The following is a 13593-nucleotide window of genomic DNA, read 5'->3' on the forward strand; positions in this document are numbered from 1 at the left end:
ACACACACACACGCACACACACAGACACACTTACATGCGACAACACACACACATACTCACGCACAGACACAGACAGACACACACACAGATCTCCACACACACACACACACACACACACAGACAGACACCAATCTCCTCCATGCACCCACACACACACACACACACACACACACACACACACAGACAGACAGACACACACACACACACACACACACAGATCTCCACACACGCACACACACACAGACAGACACACACACAGATCTCCACACACGCACAGATCTCCTCCATGCACCCACACACACACACACACACACACACACACACACAGACAGACACCAATCTCCTCCATGCACCCACACACACACACACACACACACACAGATCTCCACACACACACACACAGATCTCCACACACACACACACACAGATCTCCACACACACACACACACAGACAGACACACGCACACACACACACACACAGACACACACACACAGAGTAGAGATGTATCAGGGGAGCTGGGCTGCTGCGGCTGCTGTGGACACAGGGCAGGGCTGCCGTTTCTCTCCCTGTGTCCCGTCCTCTACGTCTCCTCTCTTTTTATCCCCCTCTCTCCGGCCTCCCCTGTCCTCTCCTTTCATCCTCCTTTCAGTCGCTTTCTTCTTTTTATCTCTCCTGTCCTTCAGTTCTCCAGCTTTTCCTGCTCTGCACCCCGTGCTCTGAAGATGTGAACATCACATGGCAGCTTTATCTCACACACACACAACACACACACGGGCACTGTGTGAGTGTGTGTGTAAGTCTCTATGTGTGTGTGTGTGTGTGTGTTGGTCTGTGTGTGTGTGCTGGGCTGTGTGTCTATGTTGGTCTTGATGTGTAAGTCTCTATGTGTGTGTGCTGGTCTGTGTGTGTATGTTGGTCTTGATGTGTAAGTCTCTATGTGTGTGTGCTGATCTGTGTGTGTATGTGTGTGTGTGCTGGTCTGTATGTGTATGTTGGTCTTGATGTGTAAGTCTCTATGTGTGTGTGCTGGTCTGTGTGTGTATGTTGGTATTGATGTGTAAGTCTCTATGTGTGTGTGCTGATCTGTGTGTGTGTGAGTGAGGCTCTGGTCTGTGTGTCCTGGGGCTGATCAGACTGCAGGGCGGTTGGGTTGTAGTCTGTGGAGCTGCAGGGTGGGAGCCTCTGCTCCTCTGGGACACAGAGCAGCGCTGAAGAGAAACAGGATCTGAGAGCAGCTGTCCACTGACATGCGAAACCACACACACTGTTTACCCTAACCCTTACAGCTCCAGGGCAGGCCCGTCTGTGTGTGCATGTATATCTGTGTGTGCGTGTGTGTGTATATGAGTGTGAGTGTTTGAGTGTTTGTGTGTGTGTGTGTGTGTGTGAGCATTCATGAGAAAGTGTGTTCTACCCACACATCCCATCTGAAGCCCTCTCACACTCCTTCAGCTGAAGCCTGTTGCCCACACACACACCACATGCTCCAGCCCACACACACACACACACACACACTCTCCATACCACACACACACACACACACACACACACTCTCCACACACACACACACACACACACGCACATGCACACACACACACACACACACCACACACACTCACACACACAGACTCTCCAGACCACACACACACACACACACATTCCATACCACACACACACACACACACTCTCCAGACCACACACACACACACACACACACTCCATACCACACACACACACACACTCACACACACCACACACACTCACACAGACTCTCCAGACCACACACACACACACACACACTCTCCAGACCACACACACTCACACACACCACACACACTCACACAGACTCTCCAGACCACACACACACACACACACACTCTCCAGACCACACACACACACACACACTCCAGACCACACACACACACACACACATTCCATACCACACACACACACACACACTCTCCAGACCACACACACACACACACACACTCCATACCACACACACACACACTCACACACACCACACACACTCACACAGACTCTCCAGACCACACACACACACACACTCTCCAGACCACACACACTCACACACACCACACACACTCACACAGACTCTCCAGACCACACACACACACACACACACTCTCCAGACCACACACACACACACACACTCCAGACCACACACACACACACACACACACTCCATACCACACACACACACACACACACACTCTCCAGACCACACACACACACACACACACTCTCCAGACCACACACACACACACACACACACACACTCACGCACACTCCAGCCCGCAGACAGACAGAGCCGTGGTTCACCCGGGGCTCAGCCAAGCGGCCGGATGTGTGTGTGAAAGGAGGCGATTGAGCCCTCAGAGCCTCTCTCTGTGCCAGCTCAGAGGGCCAGCGTGCGGCCAGGCTGACGGGGGAATCCCAGGCCGCCAGCAGCCTCTCACGCTCAGCCCAGCGCCCCCCAAGTGTGTGTGTCCGCTCACCGCTCTCTCTCCCCACACCCTGCGGGAGGTCCCGCCGTCCCAGGGTGCAATGCTGCAGTTTACAAACACCGCTGTGGGACTGACACACTCATCACAGAATGGCCATCAGATCAGATGGACACTGCGGAACGTACCACTCTTCAGCACGTCACACATGGACTGGACCATTTCATACGACACCAGGGGTGGGGACCCCCTTTCTACAAGGCAACCTTGTGCCAACTGCTCCTTGAAATGACTGAACTGGCCCAACTACTGATGTGAGCAGCGGTTAAAAACACATTTTAATGTAAAAATATGGAAAACCAATAAAGACAAATTTAGCCGTTCTCGACGAGGGGTCAACCAATGGGGGCGGGGCTGAGAGACAGAGGGCAGCTGATTGGCAGTACAGCTAACACGCAGGGGCGGAACATATACTGTACAATACTGTGCAACCACTGAGCGTGATTTTACTAAGTGATAATGTTTTGAGTGTGTCTGCATACGGCTGACTGAGTGGGCGTAACTGGCGGAGACTCGATGCAGAAAGAGTAACAGGGGCTCTGCTGGAGACAGACAGAGGCGACAGACCTCACCGCTGTCCCACGGGTCCGCTGAGGGAGGAACACGGCCCCCCTGACCTCAGACACACTGCTGACAGAGTGAGGCAGCGCAGCGGAGTGCTCTCATCACACGCAGACAGCACAGCGGCCCCAGGGGAGCCCCGCCAGCCGCTGTCCGCCAGCCGCTATCCGCTGTACACCACCCGCTGTCCGCCAACCGCTATCCACCAACCGCTAACCGCTATCCACCAACCGCTAACCGCTATCCGCCAACCGCTGTCCGCCAACTGCTATCCACCAACCGCTATCCGCCAACCGCTGTACACCAACCGCTATCCGCCAACCGCTGTACACCAACCGCTATCCGCCAACCGCTATCCACCAACCGCTGTCCGCCAACCGCTATCCGTCAACCGCTATCCGTCAACCGCTATCCGCCAACCGCTATCCGCCAACCGCTATCCGCCAACCGCTATCCACCACCCGCTATCCGCCAACCGCTATCCACCAACCGCTGTCCACCAACCGCTGTCCGCCAACCGCTATCCACTAACCGCTATCCGCCAACCACTACGGCAGGAGGGAGGGGAACCTGGGAGAGAAGAGGCCGAGGGCTCCCTCCACTCGTTTATCTCTCACCTCCTCCCTCCTTTCGCTGCCCCATTTCCTGCTCCACCCATCGGGAGAGGCCAGAAAAATAGACGAGAAGGAGAAGTGAAGGAGGGGAAAATGTGAATTGGGCGAAAAATACTTCCCCAAAGGGTGCACTCGTGTTTTCTTGATCAAGAGAACTTTGAGAGCCCCCTACCTAATGAACTAGCGTCTCACTCTGAGAAGGAACATTTAACGGGTTGGAATTTCCTTAAAGAAGGCGGACCTTGATTGATTTCCAGGTTCAGGCAAAGAGCAAGGAGACAGGAGGTGGAAATAAGGGACTGGAAAGAGTCTTGGAGAGCGGCCATTCCGTCAGCACTCCCCTGTCTGCTGTTAGTCTCACACACAGCCGTCAGGACAGCCCCGCTCTCTCACCAGCCCCGCTCTCTCACCAGCCCCGCTCTCTCACCAGCCCCGCTCTCTCACCAGCCACACTGACTCAGTCTGAGCCCTGGCCAGCAAACAGGCCACAGTGGAGCTGCTCTAACAGGGACCTGAATGCCTGTTTAACAGGGACCTGAATGTCTGTTTAACAGGGACCTGAATGTCTGTTTAACAGGGACCTGAAGCTTGTTTAACAGGGACCTGAATGTCTGTTTAACAGGGACCTGAATGTCTGTTTAACAGGGACCTGAAGCTTGTTTAACAGGGACCTGAATGTCTGTTTAACAGGGACCTGAATGTCTGTTTAACAGGGACCTGAATGCCTGTTTAACAGGGACCTGAAGGCCAGTTTAACAGGGACCTGAATGTCTGTTTAACAGGGACCTGAATGCCTGTTTAACAGGGACCTGAAGGCCAGTTTAACAGGCACGCCCGTGCTGGAGTCTGAATATCTTTCTAATTGCCCGGCTCTTCAGCCAACTGTGATAATCAGGAGACGATCAGAAGCAAACCGCCACACACCCTGCGTCCGCATTCCTCAACCCTCTGTGTCAGCTGAGCTCCTGGAGAGGAGACGAACAGTAGCAGCACACATACACACACACACACACAGGCACACACACACACTCACACACACACTCACATACACACACACACTCACACACACACACACACACACACACACACACACACACACACTCACACTCACACACACACAGACACACACACACTCTCACACACACAGACTCACACAGGTACACACGCACTCACTCACAGGTACACACACACACACTCACACACACACACACACACTCAGGCACACACACACACTCACACACACACACACAGGCACACACACACACACACACACACACACACTCAGGCACACAGACTCACACAGGCACACACACACACACTCACACACACACAGACTCACACAGGTACACACGCACTCACTCACAGGTACACACACACACTCACACACACACACTCAGGCACACACACACACTCACACACAGGCACACACACACTCACACACACACACAGGCACACACACACACTCACACACTCACACACACACACACACACACACACTCAGGCACACAGACTCACACAGGCACACACACACACACACACACACACACATACACACACAGGCACACACACACACACACACACACTCAGGCACACAGACTCACACACACACACACACAGGCACACACACACACTCACATACACACACACACACTCAGGCACACACACACTCACACACACACACAGGCACACACACACACTCACATACACACACACACTCAGGCACACACACACTCACACACACACACACACACAGGCACACACACACACTCACATACACACACACACACTCAGGCACACAGACACAGACACACACACACACTCACACTCACACACACTCAGGCACACAGACACAGACACACACACACACTCACACTCACACACACTCAGGCACACAGACTCACACAGGTACACACACACACACACACTCAGACACACACACACACACAGGCTCACACAGGTACACACACACACATACACACACAGGCACACACACACACACACACTCAGGCACACATACACACACAGGCACACACACACACACACACACACACACACACTTCATGGCAGTGTCAGTGGAGGAGTATATGACCCTGTGGTTATATTGTCCAGGCGGTTGGGTGCTGATCCCGGGGCTCCTCCCCCAGCGCTGGGTGGACCTCGACTGGCTCTCACCGTCAGGGAGAGGCAGTCATGATGTCATCCCTTTTCACCCAATGGCACAGAGCCAGTGTAAACACGGGCCACGTGCCTCCCCCCTCAACCTGCCTCCCTCCCGCTACAACACCGGCGTTAAACACACACAGCTCCCCACTACAACACCGGCGTTAAATACAGACAGAGCTCCCCACTACAACACCACTGTTAAACACACACAGCTCTGCGCTACAACACCACTGTAAAACACAGACAGAGCTCATTACAAAACCACAGAGGGGGACTCAGGTACGAGGCCAGGGCAGCTCAGCAGGGAGCAGAGAGAGAGAGACGGGCGAAGGGGAAGAGCTGTGCAGATGGCACAAAGCAGGAAAGGAGGAGGAGCGCAGGACAGGGGAGAGTGCACTGTTTACATTACAACACCGTCATTTAGCTGACGCTTTTCTCCAAAGCGATTCACAGTTGATTAGACCGAGCAGGGGACAATCTCCACCTGGAGCAATGCAGAGTTAAGGGCCCAACGGCTGTGCGGACCTTATTGTGGCTACACCGGGGATCGAACCAGGAACCGGGTCCCAGTCATGCAGCTTAGCCGCGAGCTTACAGGCCGCCCCAGTGTATTAGCACCAGCTGTGCTACAGGTGCTACCTGAGCAGGTGCATGAGACGGACAGGCCCACAAAAAGGGTGTGTGTGTGGGGGGGGGGGGTACTCACCGCCTCCGTGTGGATGGGGTGCACGGCGAAGAGCAGGGCGGTGAGGAAGGCGGGGCGGCTGTCGCTGAACACGCTCCGCTCACACGTGTGCATGAGCAGCGAGGTCACGGCACCGTGCAGACACACGTTCAGCAGGTGGAAGTACAGAGGAGTCATACCGCCCAGCACTGCGTTCAGCCTGAGAGAGAGAGAGAGAGAGTCAATACCGCCCAGCACTGCGTTCAGCCTGAGAGAGAGAGAGAGTACAGAGGAGTCATACCGCCCAGCACTGCGTTCAGCCTGAGAGAGAGAGAGAGAGAGTCAATACCGCCCAGCACTGCGTTCAGCCTGAGAGAGAGAGAGAGTACAGAGGAGTCATACCGCCCAGCACTGCGTTCAGCCTGAGAGAGTACAGAGAGTCAATACCGCCCAGCACTGCGTTCAGCCTGAGAGAGAGAGAGTACAGAGTCAATACCACCCAGCACTGCGTTCAGCCTGAGAGAGAGAGAGAGTACAGAGGAGTCATACCGCCCAGCACTGCGTTCAGCCTGAGAGAGAGAGTACAGAGAGTCAATACCGCCCAGCACTGCGTTCAGCCTGAGAGAGAGAGAGAGTCAATACCGCCCAGCACTGCGTTCAGCCTGAGAGAGAGAGAGAGTACAGAGAGTCAATACCACCCAGCACGGCGTTCAGCCTGAGAGAGAGAGAGTACAGAGGAGTCATACCGCCCAGCACTGCGTTCAGCCTGAGAGAGAGAGTACAGAGTCAATACCGCCCAGCACTGCGTTCAGCCTGAGAGAGAGAGAGAGTACAGAGAGTCAATACCGCCCAGCACTGCGTTCAGCCTGAGAGAGAGAGTACAGAGGAGTCATACCGCCCAGCACTGCGTTCAGCCTGAGAGAGAGAGAGTACAGAGTCAATACCGCCCAGCACTGCGTTCAGCCTGAGAGAGAGAAAGAGTACAGTCAATACCGCCCAGCACTGCGTTCAGCCTGAGAGAGAGAGTACAGAGGAGTCATACCACCCAGCACTGCGTTCAGCCTGAGAGAGTACAGAGAGTCAATACTGCCCAGCACTGCGTTCAGCCTGAGAGAGAGAGAGTACAGAGTCAATACCACCCAGCACTGCGTTCAGCCTGAGAGAGAGTACAGAGAGTCAATACCACCCAGCACTGCATTCAGCCTGAGAGAGAGAGAGACTACAGAGGAGTCATACCACCCAGCACTGCATTCAGCCTGAGAGAGAGAGTACAGAGAGTCAATACTGCCCAGCACTGCATTCAGCCTGAGAGAGAGAGTACAGAGTCAATACCACCCAGCACTGCGTTCAGCCTGAGAGAGAGAGTACAGAGAGTCAATACCACCCAGCACTGCGTTCAGCCTGAGAGAGAGAGAGAGAGAGAGAGAGTGAGTACAGAGTCAATACCGCCCAGCACTGCGTTCAGCCTGAGAGAGAGTACAGAATCAATACCTCCCAGCACTGCGTTCAGCCTGAGAGAGAGAGAGAGAGAGAGAGTGAGTACAGAGTCAATACCACCCAGCACTGCGCTCAGCCTGAGAGAGAGAGAGAGAGAGAGAGAGTACAGTCAATACTGCCCAGCACTGCGTTCAGCCTGAGAGAGAGAGAGAGAGAGAGAGAGAGAGAGAGAGAGAGTGGAGAGTAGAGAGAGAGGGAGAGAGTGGAGAGAGAGAGAGAGTGCGAGAATGGAGAGAATGGAGAGGAGTCACCCATTTTGGATTCTACGGTTTCACATTCGGACGCAACTCTCAACTCGGCCTCACCAAGTCCTGACAAGAGATGAAGCTTTATTTATTCATTTTTTTACTCTAAGTGTCGTTATTTATTCAAATGAAAGTAATGCAACTTGCAGAGGCGCCGTGTACTGCTGTTAAATTAATGAAGGTAATTACACCCAGGTGCTGCTCATCAACTGAAGATGATTCGTTGATCAAGCAGAAGTAACTGCCACCTGTAACTGTCATATATTTTTTTAAAACTGACTGTTTGGTGGGACTTAAGCGTCCAGGACCGCCCATACTACGCTTCAATGAAAATCAGCCTGAGATTTAGTCCGAGTCGTATGAGTAATGCTAAGTGTGCGATTTTAGACAAAGCCATGGTTTAAATGGTAAATGGTTGGGCATTCATATAGCGCCTTTATCCAAAGCGCTGTACAATTAATGCTTCTCATTCACCTGTTCATACGCACACTCACACACTGACGGCGACTGGCTGCCATGCAAGGCGCCGACCAGCTCGTCAGGAGCATTTGGGAGTTAAGTGTCTTTGCTCAGGGACACTTCGACACAGCCGGGCGGGGGATCGAACCGGCAACCCTCCGACTGCCAGAAGACTGCTCTTACTGCCTGAGCCATGTCGCCCCATGCCGGTTTACCAACAAAGAATTTGAATAGGCGCAAAAATATGGAACTAAGTGCATTACGCGGGGAATTAAAATAGACTACAATTAAAAGAATCTTCACCTAGTTAACAACTTTCTCATCCGGTGTACTTCTATACTCAATAGTATGCCAGTAAGCAGTCTTGGACCCGGCCCAAGTTTGAGAAATAAACTGACACAAAGTGGCCTGAGTATGGATTCCAGTCAAAGGTGAACAGTGGCATTGGGACCCAGGAGAAATGTGATTACTGCTGAATTCAAAGTCATTGCACCTGGGGAAAAAAAAAAAATACTAAAAAACTAATCTGGGCCTATATTAAGTTTCTCTCTGCATTACTCTCTGCACATTGAAAGAGACGGGAACACCTGCATGCCGGCTCAAGGTTTCCCCACCTTTCATTAAATAAGGTGATAACAGCAGGTAAAGGCACAGAAAGTCCCAGACGTAGGAGCCGGAATGGCTTCCGGCGTCTGGCATAGCTGTGCTCAGCCGTGAGCAGACTCCTTTACAGCCCAGAGTTTTATATCCTGCTGACAAACTAAACAGGCTTTTTTTTTTTTTGTTCCCCCCAGTAATGGATTTTAATTAAAAAAACCTTTTTCAGTGAGTTTTCTTTTTTCTTTCCCCCCCCCCACACACCTTTATTTTTCAAACAGGCTGTCACCAGAAAAATTGATCCATGTGATATTGGGGGAATTCAATATAAAAAAATAATAAGGTACAAAACAAATGATTTTTTTTTTTCTTTCTTTTTTTTTCCTCACAAATAATGTATAGTGACTCCACCGAGGCCAACAGCGCCGGCTCCTACAGAGTGATGTGTATGGATTACTTTCCCCAACAGATGGAATGAATTCCAAAATAAGAGATTCTGTCCACCAGCTGTACTGGCTTAAAGAAAAATAAAGAAATTTTAAAAAAAATCCCCCTCAACCGCGTTTCATTTTCAACTCAAGGCCAGTAGTTTCCAGCATCTTATTTCAATTAGGAGATTGCTTGGAGAGCGGCCCTGTCAGAGGATATTAGGCACAGAGGGGGAAGCATGTATTTGAGATTCCAGATTACCGGGGCCCTGCCCTCTGGCTCAGGGGGAACGGGGGCGCGTTTCTGCCCGAAATGTGAGCTGGACCCCCCTCCTCCCGCAGCGGCCCGGTGACTCGGCGTGGGGGGAGCCGGCCCCGGTGACACATGAGAAACGACGTCCCCGCGATTCCCCATTCAGCGCACCAGATGAGCCGCTTAAAATGGATGAAGTCATCTCCCCTGGCCTCTCAGCACCCTCTCTACCCTGTCATCTCTCTCTCTCTCTTTCCTTCCCCCTCTCTCCTTCCCTCTCCCTTTCTCCCTCCCTCTCCCTCTCTATCCCTCCCCCTCTTTCCGTCTCTCTCCCTCCCACCCTCTTTCCCTCTCTCTCTCCCTCTATCCTCTCTCTCTCTCTCCCTCCCTCCCTCCCTCCCTCCCCAGGTCTCTTCCCCCTGCTCCAGCCTCTGTGATCCTCCAGAGGTCAGTCGGTCGGTTGGTGTCCTTTGACCTCCAGGAAGAAAAAATAGAAATAGTGCGTGCCGGCGACTACGAAGGTCACGGGTATCAACTGTCACACCGAGGCCGCTCGGTCGGCACGGCAACGCAATCGGATACGACCGGCAGTGAAGCTGCCAGGTAAAAGGTGAGGAGAGTTACCAATACTTTCAGACAACCACTGGCACTAATTACAGGGCTTTAGTGTTTTCGACCGGTGGACTCTTGCCCGAAAATGCCATACGTGCGAGTGTTGTGTGTCGACCAAAACAGTGGAAGTTTTTTCCCACACAGCAGGGTCTATTCAGATCCGGGACAGGCTGTCTTTGGGAATGTGCCAATCAATCAGATGCACAGTACAACATCGGTATGTACATGGTGTTCACAAACAAAAATGAGGAGGAAAAAAAAAAAAAAGCAAGGAGGGTCCTGCTATCTCCATAAACGAGGTCTTTGCAGCCGAAAACCCTGCCCATTTTGCACACTTATTCTGTGTTCCCTGTGAGTAACGACCCGTCACAGTGGCAGTGACATCGCTGAAAGCACACGGGACAGGGCCTTCTCCAGGTCTCCCCACTCTGCAGTCCCTCAGCCGAGCAGCAGTCCAAGCACTAGATGAGCACAGCCTAAAATACCAGTCTCAATATGAACAACCTGAGGAGCAGATAGCAAATTCTCCAAAGACAACCACTGCGCAGGATTCCCTATGCAGATACAGCACGCCTATACACAATAAAAACTGGTACCTCCTCCCCCCCTAATTAATTCGCTGTAGCAGTATTTTGCTGTCATTACTTTGAGACTGCTGTATATTACACATATTCATTCTGCTGCAAGTCTCCGGCGGCAGAACAGTGGGAAACGCCAAGCACAGTTGCGGTGGGCTATAATGACGAGCAGCATTCAGATGCGTGCGGTGCGGCACACGTTTCCAAGATAATTAGTTTCGGTAATTGCGAAAAGACCCGTTAAACATACGTGAGTAACTTAGGCACGGAATTGCTCGCGCTACTACGACCGCTTCCCACGTGACAAGAGGCAGAAACGCCTTCCAGCAAGCTGCCAGATGTTGATTAAAAACGGCCGCTTTCGTCCGTGTTTACGTCGAAAATACGGTGTTAAACAAATGAACTTTACCACATGCGTGTATAACTTCAACCATAGACGAGCTTTTACGCAACAACCCGGTTTAGGCAAAAGTGAAACCGCTACATTTCAAGATTGGTAGGCAACAAGTGATAGACGAAAACAACTGTCTTCAAATCCACGTTTGATCTCTATAGCTCCTTGAATTATTATTCATAACTTCCGTCAGATTTCGCATTGCACTGAATTTACACTATATTTTAGAAGCTATGGTTAAACTAACGACCGTTTTTCCCAATATGCGTCCGATATAATCTGGATGTGCATAAACATTCCCTAGACGACTTGATCCAGATGCGCTTCCTCAAAAGTAGCGCTTGTGAACTTATGATGTCATGAAAAGCAGCAAAATCGGACTGCAGATAGCGTGTGTATTGCTGACCAAAACTGCCAAGCTTTTAGCAGTCGCACGGAATCGCAACAGAACATTTACAGGACGTTAGCCGCCTTTCCCGAGCATCATTGCAATGATAACCAATCCAGATGTGAAGCCCAGATAACCAAAATACAACACACCCACAACACACGGGCATGCTAGGTGACCAGCTCTTTAAAAACAAAAAAAAACAAAAAAAACATCAGAAACAGAACTTACTTGAACGTGAGGATACACAGCGGTCTGTAAGATTTGTGGCTTGTGTTATCAGCCATCCTCTTTCCCCAAAAGTCATTGAAGAAAATGTTGGCCAGACTGGACCCTGGCCTGACGTCGGGGTTGTTGATGATAGCCCAAACATCGTCGTGCACGAACTCCCCTCGCAGAGAGTTACTGTAGCACAGTGCGCAGACGAGGATCAGTACAGCATAGCAAAAAACTCCTCTCCCCGGACCGAAGAGGACGGTCAGAAATAACGGGGGTGAAATCTTCTCTCGGCGGTGTGCTGTCATGTTCCCCCTCGGCTCGCATACTTGATATATTTCTTAAAAATGCTGTATCCGTGACATACCATTTCTCTCGCGGACATGCAGGCGGACTACAAGTCGCCAGCCTGCGAAAGCGCTGTCAGAGCGAGCTCCGAGCAACCGCCTACTCGCGCATGCGCGCTGCCAGAGAGGCGTTCAGTACTACCTGCGCACGTTAAAGCCAATAAACTCGTGTGTTAACGAGTACAACAGATGGGGGGGGGGTTATTGTCATAAAGCATCAACTTTCCAGCAGTCATAGACACGAGCGTTATCCGCTCCGATAGAGCTGGATCATGGGGGTGACTCGAGGTAATTTAATATAAATTAGCCTAATCTTATCAGATTTGAGTCATGTTGACATAAACACTGAAAAAAATTTAGAAACATGACTTCAAGGAAAAATAAGTTGGTCGTACTGTATGTTCAAGAATATCTTTCGTGGTGTACGTCACTTGTTTGCACAGATGATATCTCTGAAAAAGGAATGAGAATTTTGATCTCTCCTGTCGTCCAGATCAGATTAACGGTCCATTCCACAAATCTTGATCAAAAGTATAATAGACCGCGTGAATAGAGCGTAGGATAAAACGTAAAAAAAACATTCCTAATATTTCAAGAATATAATCTTTTCTTTTTTTCCACCCCACTACAACAGGAATATTTAGTTACCCGAAAGGGATAGACTGATCTTGCAAATGGGTTTTTATCTGCTCACCCGGTTGCATCAGACAGATGTTGCCCATCTGTACTCCACCTTAAAATTCATGGGCATCGTCTAATTTTTCACAGGCTATGCAAGGCAGTGCTGGTGACAAATTCCTGTGCGTCTATATCTGTCCCAAGTCATGCAGAACGCCTGCAGAACGTGATTAGCCCTCAATCAGCAATCTGGAACTGAGATTCTAGTGAGTCCTGGTATTTATCCACGAAATATTCATTATCATAATAGATACTTGCCATTCATATTTATCTTGCATGTGCGACGGTGGCTAAACAGATGCAGATGGCCCTGCTACGCAGCACGGGGAAGTCGTGTTCGCTAATTAAAAAGCTTCTTGAGCAACTCAATACTGAC

General features: G+C 51.1%; 1 protein-coding gene across 1 annotated transcript in view; it reads right to left on the reverse strand.

The window, feature by feature from the left end:
* The window catches only part of tmtc1 (transmembrane O-mannosyltransferase targeting cadherins 1), a 75974-nt gene extending 63383 nt beyond the window's left edge, over positions 1 to 12591 (reverse strand). The window contains exons 1-2 of the mRNA XM_061229686.1: positions 12208 to 12591; positions 6568 to 6745 (exon numbers count right to left, since the gene is read on the reverse strand). Of these exons, the coding sequence (XP_061085670.1) occupies positions 6568 to 6745; positions 12208 to 12500 (471 nt within the window). The 5' untranslated portion in view covers positions 12501 to 12591. The remainder of the gene's footprint in view (positions 1 to 6567; positions 6746 to 12207) is intronic.
* Positions 12592 to 13593: the final 1002 nt, after the last annotated feature.

The sequence above is a fragment of the Conger conger genome, chromosome 19, assembly GCF_963514075.1.
Source record: "Conger conger chromosome 19, fConCon1.1, whole genome shotgun sequence".
Classification (NCBI taxonomy): domain Eukaryota; kingdom Metazoa; phylum Chordata; class Actinopteri; order Anguilliformes; family Congridae; genus Conger; species Conger conger.